Source organism: Mustela putorius, unplaced genomic scaffold, assembly GCF_011764305.1.
Source record: "Mustela putorius furo isolate JIRA1106 unplaced genomic scaffold, ASM1176430v1.1 tig00003909_pilon_pilon_pilon, whole genome shotgun sequence".
Lineage (NCBI taxonomy): Eukaryota > Metazoa > Chordata > Mammalia > Carnivora > Mustelidae > Mustela > Mustela putorius.
In genome coordinates this window covers 25,015,780-25,033,791 of record NW_025422057.1, presented here as the reverse complement: position 1 = coordinate 25,033,791, position 18,012 = coordinate 25,015,780, and the positions used below count along the sequence as shown (strand labels likewise).

The window sequence follows — 18,012 nt, the reverse complement described above, 5'->3', positions numbered from 1 at the left end:
GCAGTGTGACCCATCACAGTGGGGGCACACAGGAGGAGAGACAAGCCTGAAAAGTGGTAGGAATGAGCCAGGGCAAGGGAAGTGGAGAGAATGTTCCAGAAGAGGGAAGAGCCTGAGCAAAGGTCCAGAGATAATAGAACCCAGCTGAAGGAAGGTGAATGTGTTGGGAGGTTACAAGGCGTGGGTGACGAGTGGTACTAGAAGATACTGAATGGGTGACAGGGGTTTGATCACACAGACCACACAGAGCAATGCAGAGCCATTCAAGTTGTATTATTTCAGAAATCCCTGGAGTTCCTGAACCATCAAGGCCAAGGACCAGAGTTTTTACCTGTGGGAGGGGACACGGGGGCGTGGGGGCAGAGGCACCAACAGCCCCTTCTGAAGTACTTCTCCCCCAAGTCTTAGCCCTGAGGGTCAGGGGATGGGGGACACCGGGGTCTGGTCACCGACGGTGCACGCACCGCAGGAGCTCCAGACTCTGTTCCCGCCAGTATTGACGCCTACCACAGTCCACATGGATCCTAGGGTTAAAACCAGGAGATCCTGGAGGTCATCATGTCCAGCCCCCTCACTCCCTGAGGTCAAGACGGAGCTCAGAGAGGGCTGTGCCTCACCCGATGTCACACAGCAAGTCAGCAGCCAGCCTGGGACTTGGCGGGACCCTGGGGCTGGCAACCTGGTTCTGGGGCAGATTTTGCAGGTTTTCCACCTATAGGTTACGTTCCCCAAAGCCCCCAACACACATCGTCTTTCCTCCCTCTAATTTCTACCCCAATCCTAACCCCACAACAAGAGCTGCCACCACTGGCACCATTTCAGAGGACACTGAAGCAGTGACAGGTGACTTCTAAGACTGGGTTATAAGGGGGATCACAGCCCCCTTCTTGTCTTGCTCTGAGATCAATCACATTGCAGGAAGCCGGCCGCCATGGTATAAAAGCACCTTAGGGAGAGGTCCACATAGCAAGGACCAGAGGCCTCCTCCTAGTAGCCCGCACCAGGCCTCCAGCCATGAGAGCAAGCCATCTTGCCCAGCGAGACCCCAGTTACACCTTGTGCCAACATTTGGACTGTTACTTCGTAAGAGATCCCAAATCAAAACCATGCAGTTAAGCGGCTCCTGAATTCCTGACCTACAGAAGAAGTGAGATAATAAACTGCTAAATTTAGGGGGTAATTTTTTACACAGCACTAGGTAACTGACACGGGTCCCCATGGCTCATGAGAACCCCTCGGTTACCTGAATCTGAGATATTCGAGATGTTGGTTACAAATGCACATTCCAGAGATTTACCCTGCCCCCCTACCCCACTGTGTTAGAATGGGGGAATAACGGGGGGGGCAGGGTGAGAACGTGCATTCTTCATAAAGCCCCTCTCGTGATTCCCATGCACCTCTGAAGCTAAGAAGTACTGAATTAATCTCACTTCCCTTACGAGAATTAGGGGATCCCTCTGAAGAGGCTCAGAGAGCTGCAGGGATGATCCTTGCCACGCATCTAAGCCGAGGCAGGCCTGGGCCTGGAATCAGCACTAGACTCCCAGCTCAGTGCTCTTCCGACTTACTTCCTCCTCTGTCCATTTCAGGCTGCTTTCTGAGAGGAGTGAGCTTTCTGTTCTTTTTCTCTTGTTTTTATTTACAGTGCACACCTAACAAAACGCTACATAATTATTTATCTATGTAAGAGCTAGCTTGGCTTGCAAAGAACTTTGCTGGCACTAAGCAGATGTAATGCTGAAAAGCATCTGGGGGATGAGGCCATGCGGAGAGGCTGGCGCTGCTGCCCAACACTGCATCAGAATGAGCACACTCTCTACCCACCACGCTGCCTGGGCTTCAGGCATTCTTCCCGGACAAAAACAAATGCAGTATGTATAATGCAGAAACAATGGATGTGGACAAGCAGGGAGCGTACTGAGCTCCTGTCACCCTAATAGTTAAGAATAAGAACCCCACTTTCATTTTATAGCATTTTGGGCTTAGAAAAAACTCATATGTAATCTTATTACGTTATCCTTACCCATTCAGTCTTTCACTAGACACATGCGTGAGCCGCTGCTATGTGCCAGGTAATACTCTTGGCCAAAGGATCTGTAGATTTCTTTCTTTATTTAATAAACATTTATATATGTTTACTATGTGTCAGGCACTGGCTTAAGCCCTTTGGAAATATTAACTCACTTAGTTCTTATAGCAGCTGTACAAAGTAGAAGCCATTATTCTTCCCATTTTACAAGGAAATTGAAGTACACAGAGGTTAAGTCATTTTCCCAAGGTCAAACAGTTAGTAGGGAACAGCACATGGATTAGAAGCTGGGGGATCTGAAACTAGACTTCATCCTCTAAACTAAGGTAAAATAAAGCATGGTTCCTGTGTTTCAACACTCCAGGTTTTCGAGTACCCGGGTGGCTCAGTTGGTTAAGCATCTGACTCTTGATTTTGGCTTAGGTGGTGATCTCAGGGTCATGAGATCGAGCCCCACACTGGGCTCTGTGCTTAAGCTTCTCTCCCCTCCCTTTCCCTCTGCCCCTAAACACACCTCTCTCTCTCTGGAAAAAAAAAAAAAAAAGCAAAACTCTAATTTTTAAATCCCATGACCACAGAGGAAAAGCTGAAGCCCAGAGATATCTTCTGAATTCCCCCAAGTCACACAGTGCTGAGACTAAAAGCTAGGTCTGATTCTAAGCAGCATTACTTTGCTTCCATTAGTGTCTGTTCACAAAGCAGGTCTAGCAGAAGATGGCTGTGAGGGCAGCAAACAAGGAAGGCGTTTCTAGAGCTCAGATAGAGAGAGGTTTTTTCTAGGGCCCCACTGGCAAATCTAAAGTATCCCCAGAGACCTCCAAGCAAATGAACAAGGCTCACTCACTGTCCAGGCCATCATGATTTGTGACTGTCTGCTGCCTGCTCATATTCATGCCTCCAGATATTTTGGGGGCAGTGTTATTTATAGACTACGTTTCTATTTATATTTTCATTGAATTCCTGTTAACCCTAGCTAGATTACCCCCAACCCCCCAAAACCTAGAGAGCGGAGGATAAGAACTCTTTCTCACCAAGTAAGTCAGGGGCAAAGGTGAAGGTCAAAGTCTTGGCTATGTGTGCAGTCTTTCAGCAGGAGCCCTTTGCAGGGAAGCATTCAAGACAAGGGGGCTTTCTGCGCTTTCCAAAGGAAATGGGGGGTGGGGGGAAGGGCACAAAGCTGGCCTTATACAGAGGCAGCCATATTCTGCCAATGCAGTGGGATTTGAGGTGGGCCTACAAGACCTCTGTTTCCCTAAAATGTTTTTTCTTTTGTATGGTATTTCATTATTAGGCATTGGTTCCTTTGGTCTTAAAAGCTATTAGATCACAAAACATTGGGCCTATGAGAAAACCTAGTCAGTATCAAGTCCAGTCCCAGTATTTCCCAGATGGGCAACTCAGCCTCAGAGAGAGCTAGGATCTCTTCTCATGGGGGATCTGAACAAATACACCGAATTCTACTACACAGCACAGTTGTTGGAGGAAGAACTGTCAGGCACAGTGAGAGACACGGGACAGCAGAGTAGGCTCAGAATTCCTCTAACACCAAGTTTTAGGAATGAATAAATAAAACTACGTGATGTTTCCTAAGGTTCTCTTTGGTGCCCCAGATGAAAACTTCCTCGTTTTAGGGCCCTATAGAAAACAAAATCAAAGTGGGATTTCTTTCTCTTTTTTCAGTCCCTTGTTGAGCTGTGGCTTAGGAAACTGGGATGATGTTGCTGTGTGGTTGCTTTACAGGTGTGTGTTTACAAAGCCTGCCTTCTGCAAGTCAATTAGTTCCCTTCTGGCCACTATGCCTGCAATTCCAGCGTTGGCCACTAGGTGGCTGGCTCAACTTGGGTAGGTCAAGTGAAAGGTAATAAAAAATAGTGTCATCTGGACAAGACATTTACTGTAGGAATGTGACGCTTTATTAAGTGTCCGAAAAAGGACATTGGTCAATCTCTAATTGATATAATTAAAAGAACATACAGAACTTGAAACAAAGTTTAAAGAAATGCCGAAACACTCTGGTACACCCACCGTTTCATACATCAAACCTCATCTGTTAATCTCCAGGCAACACATCTTTGGTCAGTCCCACTCAGCAGCAAGCATAGCCAGGATATAGAGAATTGTGGTCAAGAGCTTGGGCTTAGAAGTAGAAGGACCTGCCGTTCACTAGCTGAGGGGCCCTTGGGCAAGTTGCGTAGCCTTCTGGCCCATAACGCTTCATTTGTAAGGTGGGGCTGCTGTCTGCAAACTAGGCGATCGAAGAACTTGAAACCCTTTGCATGGTATCTGGCAAGAGTATGTACTTAAATGAGAACTATAATGCTTAGGGAGTCTTGCTTTTTTAAAAAAAGAATTTATTTGTTTGAGAAAGAGAGCAAAAGTAGGGTGTAGAGGGAAAGGAAAAAGCAGACTCTCTGCTGAGCAGGGAGCCCAATGCAGGGCTCAATCCCAGGACTCTGGGATCATGACCTGAGCCCAAGGCAGATGCTGAACTGGCAGAGCCACTCAGGCGCCCTGAGAGGAGTCTTTCATAGCCAATTACAACCATAGCCATAGACAAAAAGTTATTGCCGGGGCATTTGCTAGCAAGAGAACAGTTCTGCCCACCCAACAGGCCTTACTTAAGTCATCTTCATCAATTCTCAACTATTAAAGGTGGAAATTCATCTTTGAGATCAGAAGGAAGCTAAGAGTAAACATCATGCCAAGCAGAGAAAGCCCCAAATTACCAGTCACTGGCTCATCTCAACCCTCCGCCCTTGACTCACTTAATTTGAAGCTTAGGTTTGCAATAGTTGCTTTATACAGAAGAGCAAAAGATGCCTCTCTTAAAATTGGGATTTTTTTTTTTTTTTTGGTCTTTTGCCAGACACTCCTTAGAAGAGACCTAAGCATTTCCCCCTCCTAACTGTGCACACAGACTTTAGACACACTCATGCTATGCTATCTTCAAAACCACAGAGGACTGATTGCCAGTCTCTCCCCCTCCAATTCAGAGAGACTTCTGGAATAAAAACCTTCGCAATCGCCTTGGCCCCAAGCTTCACCCCACCTTCGAGGAGCAGGGAGAAAGAATGTCCTGATTTATAGCTGATGAGGGAGTGTGACTAGGGCCCGAGCATCCTCTTGGTTAGGCTGGGGAGCAGGGGACAGAGGCTAGGCTGTGACTTACACCCCCCTCCCACAGGGTGCCAGAAACAGGTGGGCGACTCAGGTCTGCAAAGGGATGTAAGGCCAACGAACCAGCTCTTAACCAAGTTCCCTGCGTGAAGCTTGGGTCAGAAATCGACTCAGCAAGGCAGGTTCAGTGGTTTTTATTACATGGATGGACTGAACATAACCCAACACCAAGGGAGTCCTAAGCACAGAGTCAGCCTAGGGAAGGCTTCCCTGGACCTTTAAATGGTGCTTCTCAAACTTTCCTGTGCAGGTAAGTAAATGGCAGGCTGTGATTTAGGGGGACTGGGGTGGGGTCAAGACAGCACTTTTGGCAGGCTCTCAGATGATTGTGCGACTCATCTGCGAACCAAATTTTGAGCAGCGGACCTTGAAATGCACAAGCCTACATGCAAGACCTCACTCTTGGAGAGGCTTCCAGAGAAAGAGCTCCCCCTTTGTGTCAAGCCCCATTATCAACAGTCACCAAATGACCAGCACGTATTAAATGCTTCCTGTGTGCTGAGCAGATAACATTTCATTCGAGGCTCTCGGCAGCCCTGGGGGACTTTCCCAGAGGAGGAGGAGGAGGAGGAGGGGCGGAGACGCTGAGCGAAGCTGGCAAGGGTCAGGTGGTGACCTAACTCAGGTTCCTGGGGCTGTAAGGCCTCCAGGGCTAAAAGGTGACGCTTACCTGCCTCCACCGTGAAAAAAGCACCATTTCAAGTTCAGACAACTAGTGCCAAGTAGAAAGCTCCCGTGTGACCCCAGATCGGCCAGCCCAAAGCCAGGTTCAGGTCTGCTGGCACCATGGGGCCGCTTGAGGGCTGGCAGAGCAGTGGAGTCCCCCGGCTTCCTTTGGGATCGGCCCTGTTTCATTCTCGCTAAGGTGAAACTGGCCTTTCTGCTCCCCCCTGGGGAGAAGCTGAAGCACAGCCCCTCTCCCTCAGCCCCTGCCCCTGGAGGGGAGAGAAGAGCTGTGGCCGCCAGGCAAGCCCTCCTCGCTGCACACACTTCCTCTCCTGCCTTCTAAAGGTGCATTCAGGGGAACAGACTCCATCTTCAGGCTACGCCAGTCCCTCAGGCCTACTGCGGTCTGGAGGCCAGGCGGCCTGCCGTCTGGGGACCCCTCACTGGACATCAGTCCTTGGCACTGTGGAGGTGAAGGAGAGGAGGTGTTTTAAAGGCCCAAAGGGACTGTACTCCTCAAAGCTGGGAAGCCTCTGGATGAATGGTGCATCAGTTCCTAAGGGCCTGGGGAGTCTCCAAGGGTCGGCTCCATTCCTGCAGGGAAGGGCTCTGGCTTAGGGCTCTGTCCCTGGGCCTGAGTCCAGTTGGGGTGACCTTAGCGAAGAGTGGAAGGGTCAGGCCAGGGACACTGTGGAGATCTGCCACCAGTGCCCCTCACCTCTGAAGAAGGGGGGTGAGCTCCCTGTCAATGGACCTCTGTTCTCCCTCCTTCCCCGCCACCCTCATCCCCCCACCGAGTCCAAGACCCAGAAAGCAGAGTGTCTAGTGCCTGGAGGTTCCTGGGGAGGGAGGCTGATGGCAGGCAGTCCCCACCACAAAGCATCTTTCACTGGGCCCAAGGCTTCGGCTATCTCAGGGAGAAGGGAAGACATCCCTCCCTTTCACTCCCCAGGGTGAAGTCCAAGGTGGGCATTTGGGGCGGGTGCCGGGAAACACAGGGTCTGCCGTCTTGGCCAGGGTACCCCCTAGCAGGACTGGGGGCATCCTTGCTCTCCACCTCTCCTTCACCCTCATCCTTCAGCAAGTCCTCTCGACTGTTCCTCCAAAACGGATGTCAGACTGGCTCCTCTCCATGCCATCATCCAGCCAAGACCAAGCCACCCTCATCTCTCACGGTGCCTCGGCCCGCTCTGGCTGAGCCTCCCACTCCACGCTTGCTCCCCGGGGGCCCTTCCGTCCTCTGACACATCAGCTCAGGGATCCTCTCAAAACAGAAATCCGATCCCTCAGACTGAAACTGTTCAGAGGCTTCTCACGGCGCACGGGACCCATCTTCACCCCTCATCGTGGCCTGGCAGCCACGCGAAAGCTCACACAGCCTCATCGGCCAGGCTCCGCATGGCGCCCCAGAGGCCCAGAGGCCTTCTTCCCTCTCCTGCCTCAGCGTCCCTCCTGCTCTCACCAGTCACAGCCGGGATCAGGGCACTGGCCTGTCCGTCATCCACACCTGGGTGTGTATTTAGTGACGGAGCTGCTCCGGGGGCACGGCAGTCTTCTCGAAGTGTGGGGCAAAGGGGTCTGACCCTTGAGAAAGAACATTCAGGCATCAGCTAAGGAAGCGATTTACTTTCAGGGGACAGACCAGGAATGTCACAGCGACCTGGAACCGCGGGCGTCCGGTGACTCTGCCAACACGCAAGGCGATCCCTGGTCACTCTGGCGTAACTTACTCGATTTTGTGCCTCAGCGATTAGCAAGAGCTATGCCTGAACCCAGCATCTGGACGCCCGGGCCCAGGCACATTTTCCTGCATGTGAAATGAAACAGACGGACTAGACCATGAAAAGAGACACATTTCTGCTTAGATCAGAGGCCTCTTGGGGGAGGTGCCACCAAGAGAGAGCTGAGGGTTTGGGGTGGGTATTTAGAAGTCTGATCCCTTCTAGAATTACCTGTGGACAAGGAAGACAAGTTGTAATGAAGTGCTCTGACCCTCTCTCTGGTCTCCAAAGGTGGGAGTGACACGGGGGAATGGCCAAGGGACCTGATCCACATTTCCTTATGAAAGTCATAAGGAAAAAAAAAAAAGCCCTAGCTCTTCTCTCCCCTCCAGGGGCAGGGGCTGAGGGAGAGGGGCTGTGCTTCTGCTTCTCCCCAAGCCGGAGAAGAAAGGCCAGGTTTCACCTTAGTGAGAATGAAACAGGGCTGATCCCATAGGAAGCCAAGGGACTCCACTGCTCTTTGGAGGGCTGTGGAGGGCCAACCCCTTGGAAGGGCTGCCTCCCCTGCACAGCCCCTTATTCCCAGCGAGAACTGGGGGCTAAGCCGGGAGCCCGCAAGCCAGTGGTCCTGCTATGTTATCAGGGCGACAGGAGTGGGGCTGCTCAACTCTCAGCCCAAATCAGCCCCCTGGGTGGGCCATCAAGCCTCAGCAACTGGCTCCTTACAACTTCTAGTTAGCACGAAGTGCAGGAAGAGGAAGAAGTGCCACCAGGACTGAGAGGCGACGGGCAGTGCTGAATTAGCACCGGGAGGGAGGGCGGCAGAGGGCCGAGCAGAGGAAAGCCCATGGCAGAGTCCGGCCACAGAGCCGCCTGGAGGAAAGGCAGCGGCGCAGCCCCTACACATCTCCCTTTGCAACCCAGCCTGCACTTGCCCTGTACTAACTGCTTGGAGCATCTTCCCAAACCATCATGAACCAATCTGACAGATGAGGAAACCAACCCTGGAGGCCATGTGCCTGGGCCCCAGCCACACAGCCGATGCTGGCTTGGGGGAGCCCTCTCCTTCCTGGGCAGCTTTGGGGCCAGAGACACACCCAGACTCCCATCTGCCCGGCCCTCCCCGGTGATTCCGGCCCCCTGCAACCCCCACATGCTTCATCCTCCTGCTGTATTTCAAATGCATGCCTTCAGTGACACTTAGGTCACTGACCTTGCTGTTGTCCCCTTGACCCGGCACTCTATTCCCTGACCTGCCCGTGCCTGGCTCACTGTCACCTCTGCAAAGAGGCCTTTTTTGACCACTCATCTCATGTCCCAGGTCACGACAACTGGCTAGTTTTCTTTCTGGTCCTTATTCACTATTAGAAATAGCGATTCCAATGTATGCCCAGAGGCCCGGGCTGCCTTGCCCTCAGCGGCATAACCAGTGCCTACAGCTAGGCCTGGAACACAGTGGGTGTTCAATAAATCCCTGCGGCGGGAATGAACGATCGTAGCTCTTTCATGTAGCGATCAGGACCACCCCCCCCAGATTCTCCAGAGGGAGAGAATGATTTTGGGGGGGGGGTGGTGGCAGTAATTACAGCAAGAGAGGACCACACACTTCCAGGGAAGGCTCAACGAAACCCACTTTTGGAACAGTACATTGTGCCTCTTAGGCCTCCAATCCTGTTGATCTTTTTAAAACCCTGGCATTACCAGCAGACCCTACTTTAAGTTCACCATGGAGAAGGTTCGTCTTTCCCTGCCACCCAGGTCATCAGTGAGGCTCAGAAACCTCTAGGGCATGCTCCCTCAGGCGTCTGGCTCCCTCCTGGCCTCGGAGGCCCTTGGCACCTCGTGCAGACACACAGAGACGCCCCCAGCCCAGGGAGCGAGCACCAGCACCCCCCCGCCGCGCCACAGCCATGGACAAGCTCTAGCCGCAAACATCCCTTCCCCCTGCTTCCTTGAGCGCTTGAACAAACACCGGATCTGCCGCACAGGGAGGGGAAGGCCCCGGAGACTGTGTCTGCCGTGCACCCAGTACCCTCCTGCCCTGTGGCTCCGAGCTGCCTGTCTGTGGAGGGGCCGCTGTGTAAACCGGTGAGCCAGCACAAGGCAAGTGAGTGTGCCTGCTGTCTAAAAATACACGCCTACGAGCTCACAAGCTCCCAAGGCTGATAGTACCCGTTTCGATCCTGGCTCACTTTCCTTCCTCGGCTAGCCAGCTTCTCTGGGATCCAAAAGCCCAGGAGCCCTGATGCCTGCAAAGGTGATGGACTCAGTGATGAGGATGGAAGGCCTTTCTGGGAGCTCAGAGGCCCAGTCCCAGGCTGCACACGGGGACATCGATGGCTTGTGAGCAGGAGGAAACCTCACAGAGCCTTTGCAGAGTGAATGCCCCTCTCTCTGCTCCGCTGCCTGGCTTCCGTGCTCTCTCGGTCCCTGGTTGTTTGCTTTTTACATCAGCAACTAACTACGCAGTCTCCTTCATTCTGTAATGGCCATTTCCTCCCAGGGAGCCTCCCCAGACTGACAAACTCAGGATACACAGGAAATCTACTCCAATCCCAGGATGGGCAACAGGAGATGGATTTTCCACAACAGTCTTTTAAAACGAGGCAGAGTTCCCTGTAAACAGTAGGCTGCCCTGAGAGGTTGTGGAGCCCACTGTGCTTTGGCCAGTTGTCCTAAAGAGCATCTCTTCTTTTGTAGTACTTGATCACTGTTCTACTCCTCCTGGGGTCCATGCTGCCGCCCAGTCCCCATTCTCCAGATCTGTCCTGTGTCCAGCAAGCTCAGAAGAAGTCCCAAGTTATCAAAATTTATGAGAATCACAGAAAGATTTTTTCCCTAAAAAAGCAGTCCTCTGCTTTGCAAAAGGGTTGATCACACGACTCTCAAATAGAACTGTACTTAGGACACCTAAAGGATGATGTGATTCGTTCCACAGGACTGACTTTGCAGGGGTTCTCAGGAATATGCCTTCATGTAAAACAAGGTTCACCTCTGCTTTTCTCTTGGAGGTGGGAATGCCAAGAGGTCAGGCCTGGAGCTTCTCAGCGACGACTGTCAATTTCTGCCTCCTCCAGAAAGACCAGCTGGCATGCCTGTCCACTAACACTCACTAACCCCTTAAAACAAAATCAATTGCTCGGGTCTGTAGCTTATGTAACTGCCTCTTGCCAATATCAATTTCCTGGCTTTGATAATGACCTTTAGTTACCGGAGACGTTACCGCTGGGAGATGCTGGCCAAGGGAAGCCCCACTCAGTGGCTATGTGATAGCAGAAAGTGACCTCACTTCTCCATGAACTGGGAGCAATGCCACCTACCCTCCAGTGTGGCGGTGGAACTGGAGGGGAGGAATGTAGAGTGCCTCGTCATTTTGCAATGTCTTGGGAGTCTATTTCAAAATAAGAAGTTAAAAAAAAAATGCTGGGACTTAGGAAACCAAACAGGCAATTTCGTTAGACTCTTAATTAAATGAAGACAGTGCTTTGAAAGCCTTGGGGTTATGCTGTTTATAATCATGTTAAAATAATAATAAACTAAATGGTTTAAGTGGGGAAAAAAAAAATCAATTCTTCAGTTGCAGTGATCTCAGGCACTCAATAGAATGGGTCATCTGAGTCCCCGTGAGGCTCAGGGCACCTCCCTGCCCCACACGGTGTTTTCCTGGAACACAAGACAGCAAGTAGCAGCTGGAGGGACAGCTAGGGTGCTGGGTCCTCGGGCAGAAACTCCCAGGTCCCTAGCCTGGGGAATGTGGAGGCAATGAAGTGGGTGGAGGGAAGCTTCTAGTTGAAGCTCGCTGGCGTTAATTCCTCCCTGTCCAAGGAAAGGTCCAGGCCACAGAGGAAGGATGACAGCTCCCCTACTTACTGCCTAGGGGGTGGGGGAATCTGACTTGCCTTCTCTCGACACAGGGATAATGCCCCCATTCCTGCAGTGAGGACTGGGAAAGGTTTGTAGAGTGCCCAACACAAGGCCAGACACACAGTAGGAGCTCATACCTAAGGGAGAATGCCCAATTCCTGATCAGACGGGGGGGTGGATCTAAATAAAGCAGCCACTATGTGTCCAGCCCTGCGATGGAAATGCGGGAGGAGTAGATAGGGACCTTGTCTCCAAGGAAGGCCATAAAGGTCAGCAAAAACAGCCGGGGCATCTGCCTCACCCTACATGATATAAGACTAGAGGGATCCTTCCCCTTCTCCCCTCCCCCCTGCTCCCCAGGCCCCAGGCCCTGGCATAATTCTCCGCCTCTTCCTGCCTCAAAAACTGCTTGGGTTCTCCTTCCAGAGCTGCCTTGCTGGAAAGAAGCACCTGTCCCACATGAAGGTCATAACTCTCCATGTCCCTCCTGACGGCTCTGTGGGCCTCACAAACACATAGAAGGAAGGGTCCCGGCATCATGGATCTTCACCCCAAGGCCCAGACAGTGGGTCCAGACCGGGAGAATCAACTGGGCTTGCGGACAGGGTCCTCACTGAGGACAGTTCCCCTATAGCCCTTTATCTAGGATTTGACTGAAGGCAGAAGTCAAACCACTGGCCTGATCATTGCACGGGCTCTCTGTCCTCACCTTCTTACTCTGCTCCCAGCCGTCCTGGCTCCAACTGCGACTCCACCTGTACTGTGGGACACAGTCTTCTGGGATGGGGTCTCTGCCTTTGGCCACAGAAGGCCCAGACCCTCACCAGTCTTCCCAAACACCACAGGCTGACCCTGAACTCAGGCCAGACACCACCCAGACATACCACAAGCCTGTGTCCTAGAGCCTAAGATTTATGGCTCACATGTGGGATTTTTTTCTTGGCCAGGATTTGACTGGCAGATGAGGGAGCTTGTGACGCTGTGAAGGCATGGCTTCCCTTTTGCTCGCAATTCCTTTGCCTTCTCTGTCATTTGCACCAGCCAGTCAAAGTCCTGGGACCCCCTGCCCAAGCCTGCAGCCAGGCTCGTCACATCCTGGAGCCTTTGAGGCTAACACTGAGACCCTTCTGGAGATAATCGGCGCTCTCTGCTCTCTCCCTGTGGCTGTTCCTTGCTCCGTGAGGGCTGGCAGAGCCACTCCCGAGGCTGGTTGCCGGCCCTCCAGAGGCTTCTAGGTGGGAACACAGCTCGTGTGTTTGACCCGGGTGCTGTGGAGCCACACTGCCGGGGCTGAACCCAAGGGAATGGGCAGGGGACCTCAGACACCCTTCTGAGAGGCAGGTGGATAGAAACAGAGACCTCACTGGTGTTAAAGAATCGAGTAGGTGCTGACCGCTGCCCAGAGCCCCTCACCAGCACGTGCTCCCACCCCTCACTGCTGCCTGTGTTCAGTGCTGGGGGCTCACGGCCATGAGCCTGTGAGCTCATGCCAGGGAGAAGGCATGCCCTCTACCTGCCGTTCAAGTGAGGGAGTGAGTAGAGTATGAAAGGTTAGAAGTGTCTAGAGGGTAGGGGGCAGCCAGGAACAGGCCTGGGAGCCCCCCAGGTGGGATTCCACACGGCCAGCAGTGCCCACACTGAAGTCCTGAAAAGTGAGTGAGCAAGAGAGAAGCCTCAGAGAGGAAAACCCACTGTGAGCAGAGGAGAAAAGCAGCAAAACAGGGGAAAGGAAACTTCCTGTGGATGCGCTGGGGGCCAGTCAACTTCCTTCCCCACTGTGCACAGGGCCCATCCTGTCGGGGGTGGAAGGGATCCTGGGCTGGCCTTTCCCGGGAGCTGGGGATGGATAGGGCAGGTGACTTTCTCTATTAATAGGTACCACTTATTAAGCACTTACTACGGGGCAGGCACTGTGCAAAGTGCTTCCCATGAATTCTTTTCATCCTCACCACAAGCCTGTAAGAGAAAACTGAAGTTCAGAGAGGACCTCAGTCTTGCCGCAGCTCTTGGGGTATCCTCCCCTGAGGTGGCTGATGGGGTGGGAGCCCTGGCCAGAGGTTCTGGTGTGGATTACACCTCCTGGCTGTGTGGCCTGTGTAAGTCTATTGGCCTCCCTTGGCCTAGGTTCCTTGTCAGTAAAATAATGACCTCAGTGGGAAGAGCAAATGAGATCACACGAGTGAGAGAAACACTAGACACGTGTCAGGAACTGGTCACCTTAAGGGCTAACATTTATTTAAGTCCTGCTAGAGGCCAGCGACAGTTCTAAGCCCCTGTAATGTATTAATTCATTTTATCCTGACAACAGCCCCATGAAGTAGATACTATTCTCGTGCCTATTTTCCAGGTGAGAATACTGAGGCATAAAGAAGGTAATGTACTTGATACAAGCCAGACTTTGTGGGGGGAAGGAAGTCAGGCAACGTGATTCCCCAGACGCTGGACTCTGGTAGCAGCCGGACAGGAGCCTTGGGATTCCCCACCATGATCCAAGCCCACCTGTCCTCGGAGGTCAGCTCCAGGCCCCCCTCCTTCAAGAGGCCTTTGCCGCCTTCCTAAGCTCACAATGACACACTCCAAACACACGCAGAATTGCACGGTGGTGGAGAGGGTCACATTCTGCCACATCCGTTCCCGCATCAGGGCATAGGTCTTGCCCAGTCTGCAGCCCCAGGTGCTGATTCCCGGGCCTGGCCCAGGCTGAGCACCCCGTAAGCACCCTCTGACCAAAAGATGACGAGGTGGAACTTCCCCGGAGCACTGGCCACCAGCGGGGGAAAAGCCCAAGGTTATCGAGGAAACAGTCAGCCTTCATGCCCCCAAGGCCAAGTCCACTCCTGATACCAGGGTGCCATGCGGGCTTCGTGGCGGCTCTGGGACACTTGTGTCCACAGCATCGCAGGTGGGCTCCCAAGCCCTTGCTGGGCAGAGCACGGGGACTACACTGGAGCAACCTCGAAGCTCACACACACCCAGGTGTCGGACATTCCAGATTCCCTCAGGACTCAGTGTAAAGCCAGGTAGGGCATTGAAGTCCCCCTGTGAGACTCCCCCAGGCCAGGGATGGAGAAACAGTCCTCTGCCTCCACGGAAGTAGCACAGGGGTGAGATTCTCTGCCCCTTCCCTGACTTGTTCTTATCTTGCCAAAACTGGGATGTGGAAGTTCTTCCTCGTCGCTAAACAAATTCTCTCCAATGTTAGCAGGAGATTGGGAGGAGCACCTTTCAGAGAGGACCCACTCTCAGAGGGCAGGGCCCCTGTGTGTGTTTGCAAGTCACCAAGCAGGTGCTGACCAGGCGGTGAAGGTGGGCCAGAGAGTTAATGAGGTGAGGACCCTGCTTCTTGCAAAGGTCCCACTGATTGCCATTGCCAGGGTCCAGCAGTAATGGCGGGCGGAGGCAAGGACCACTGTGACCCAGCCCAGCTCCACGGTCTGGGGAAAGACAGGGAATCTGGAGCCAGGAGGCAGCATCGCCCCCAGGTTCAGGGCAAAGAGCCCAGACCAGAGCAGACCAAAGTTCACCCTTCAGCTCTGCCATCTTCATGACTAGTTACCCAATATCTCTGCACCCCAACATCTTCATCCCCCAAGCAGAAATGAGAACACACCCCTCAACATGGAGATTTGTTCATGATAACAAAAAGCACTTTGTCAGCTATAAACTGTACACCAATTTAAAACGTCCTAGCAATAACAGACTAGGACACATCTGAGCAGGTTTTTCTCTAAATTACACGTGACCCATTGCTGTAAACATGTTCCTAAATGGTGTAGTGGTAAATGGCCCTTATGGCCAGACACGTCTGGGTTCAAATCCTAACTCTGCCAACCCACAGGCCGTGTCACATAAGCTCTCAGAACCTCGGCTGGGTAACGCATCAGGAGGATCCAAAATCGGACACGGTGAGTGTGTTCAGTTTAAGGGTGTCTGTGATGACAGTGGGATTAGTGGGAAGAGCTCAACCTGGAGGTCTTCATCCTTTCACAGAAGAATTTGATCTTCCCGCACTTTCCATAAAGAGGAAACTACAGTCCCAACACCTAAGAAATTCCTTAGAAGTTCCGTGGCCAATAGAGATGGCCTGGGGATGATGGGAGAGGCCCCTGCGGGGCAGTGGCCTTCATAGTCAGGGGCTTCCCCTCCTCTGGGGAGTTGTCAGGAGGTAGACTCATAGGTCCACCCTACCCAAAATTTCTAGCATAGCAGCCAGCCTTTTCTTGGCCTAAGAAATGCTGCTCCCCAGGTTGCCTCCCATCCCAACAGTGGGGCCCCCCCAAAGCTTACCTGGAAGGAAGGGAATGATTCTCTGTTTGGGGTCCTTCTGGCCACCTTCGATGGGAAACTTATCCAAAAGCTGCATCTGAGAAGCCAGACAGACAGAAGGACAGGATTCAGAAGACTGGAGCAGCCCTCGGAGTCCCTTCCCCACTCCACTCCGCGGCTTCAGGGCCCCACTGCCCTCGTATGGATGAGCGACACTTCAACCCCTCATTTCACAGACGATTAATAAACCACATGGGGCATGAGAGAGAGGAGGCCAGAACTCTCCACGCATCAAAGGGGCGTCTGAACGATCTCAAGGAGGCGTGGAGGTACGGGGGTGGGGGGGGGGGTGGCTGAAGATGCCCCTTCATGAGGCCGCGGGAGAGCAGCAGGCTTTCAGGGCAGGCTGCAGGTGGGGTTTCCAGAGCCTTCTTCGGGCCCACCTTCCCTCACACATCATCTGCTGGGTGAGCCCTTTAGCCACAGGCCGTCTCACACTCTCCTGGGCCAGGACAGGGGAAGGCCCCACCTGATACTTCAGACAGACCACCCACCTTCCAGAACCACTCTGCAGAAACAGACCCATCTGTGATTTTGATTGTAAAACCAAACCCAGCCCACTGCCCCCCCTGCTGTAAGACCCTCCTCCATTTCCTACCTTCCCACCCTGAGATGGCTGCTGTTTTTCCAGGGACAGACCCACCGGAAGAGTTTCCAGGGTTCTGGAGGAACAACTCTTTTTTTTTCTTCTGCTATTCTGGGCTGAAATTCTGTATAAGCTGGAAAAACACACAGGGGACAGGATGGACGAGGCCACGGCCCCTCTGTGCATGTGGTTAATCTCCCTTCCAAGGCATAGGCAGATGCAGGAGCAGAAGGGACAGGGCAGGATCTAGCCCAGCGGCCCCAGCTGTGTGACCCTGGCCAAGGCGTGGAAGCTTTTCTCTGTAGGGCTCCAGGCACCTCCTTGCTCAAATGAGGAAGATCAGTCACATGATATCTGAAGTCCATTCCTTCCTTCAAATATTTATTGAGCACCTACTTGGAGCACTGAACACCAAGAAAATGGAAGTAAAGAAAAGCAGCAGGGGCACCTGGGTGGTTCAGTCCAGTTAAGTGTCTGCCTTCGGCTCAGGTCATGATCCCGGGGGGTCTTGGGATTGAGCCCCCCATGGGGCTCCCTGCTCAGCGGGGGTCTGCTTCTCCCTCTACCTTTGCCCCTCCCCCTGCTCATGCTCTCACTCTCTCTCTCTCTCTCTCATAAATACCTAAAATCTTTTAAAAAAGAAAGAAAGAAAAGCAACAAAGTCTCTGCTTTGGGGGAGTTTACATTCTAGTGGAGGCAGACAAACAGTCAACAAATAAATATGTACTGATAAAACCTATGAAGAAAAATGAAGTTGGGGAAGGCATTGGAGCAGAAAGTACAGTGTGCCGAGAAAGGACTCGGGAATCAGATGGCAATTCAGCAGAGACCACAGGAGGTGGGGAAACAAGCCTCAAGGAAGGCAGAAAATGCTCCAGCAGGGTAAACGGGAAATGCAAAAGGAGCCTGAAAAGGCCAGCGTGGTTGCTGTGGAGCAGAGTGCGCCAGGGCTGAGGTGCCAGGCAGTGAGATCCGAGACGTGGGCCAAATCTCGGGGAGGATGGCTTAGCTTCAGGTTCATGAGGCGTCTCCGTAGACGGAGGCGTCTACGCATGGAGGCTGGGACCAAAGTACCAGTTCTAGATTTCCCGAGTGTGTGTGCACCTGCGCGTATTCCCATCCCCACACCCCATTCACCTGACCCTAGCACACGATTTTAAGATCCTCTCTTGCATGATCATTATCCAACACGCACAGGCTATTTGCAGCCCACGCGTGAAGGGCGGGTCATTGTCGGATTCGATTCAAAACAAGGCAGAGACTGCACCGTTACTTTCACTTCCCAAGTACAGGCTGAAATTTAACAAAAGCTGCCTCATGAGTTTTCAAATCCTAATGTTGTCAGCCCATCTCTCAAACATTTAATAACTGCTTGCTTCATGTAAATATACCCACTGGGCCATAACCCTATGAACTTGCGCTTAGGATATATTTTTTTAAATAATACATTTTCGAACAAATTCAACGCAGAATAGAACCCCCATTTTCACCTTTTCCCCATTTTTCTCACCCATATTCTGTTTCGTACATTATATTTCTGTATTACGTAAGAGCTCATGTTCACAGAGGGGGAAAACCAGAAACTGCAGAAGCCATGGTTGAACCAAAGGAGTAAGAATCACTCCTAACTCCTCCCCTAGAAA

At 52.4% G+C, this 18,012-nt stretch overlaps 1 protein-coding gene across 5 annotated transcripts in view; it reads right to left on the bottom strand.

Annotated features, from left to right (window-relative positions):
• SH3PXD2A (SH3 and PX domains 2A) overlaps positions 1 to 18,012 on the bottom strand; it is a 231,916-nt gene that overhangs the window by 129,703 nt on the left and 84,201 nt on the right. For 2 of the 5 annotated variants that reach the window (XM_004749331.3, XM_004749333.3), the window contains exons 1-2: positions 16,382 to 16,654; positions 15,745 to 15,820 (exon numbers count right to left, since the gene is read on the bottom strand). In XM_004749331.3, the coding sequence (XP_004749388.1) occupies positions 15,745 to 15,820; positions 16,382 to 16,555 (250 nt within the window). In that variant the 5' untranslated portion in view covers positions 16,556 to 16,654. Of the gene's footprint in view, positions 1 to 15,744; positions 15,821 to 16,381; positions 16,656 to 18,012 lie in introns of those variants that run through there. The other 3 variants (XM_004749332.3, XM_004749334.3, XM_013054581.2) reach the window with 2 other exon arrangements.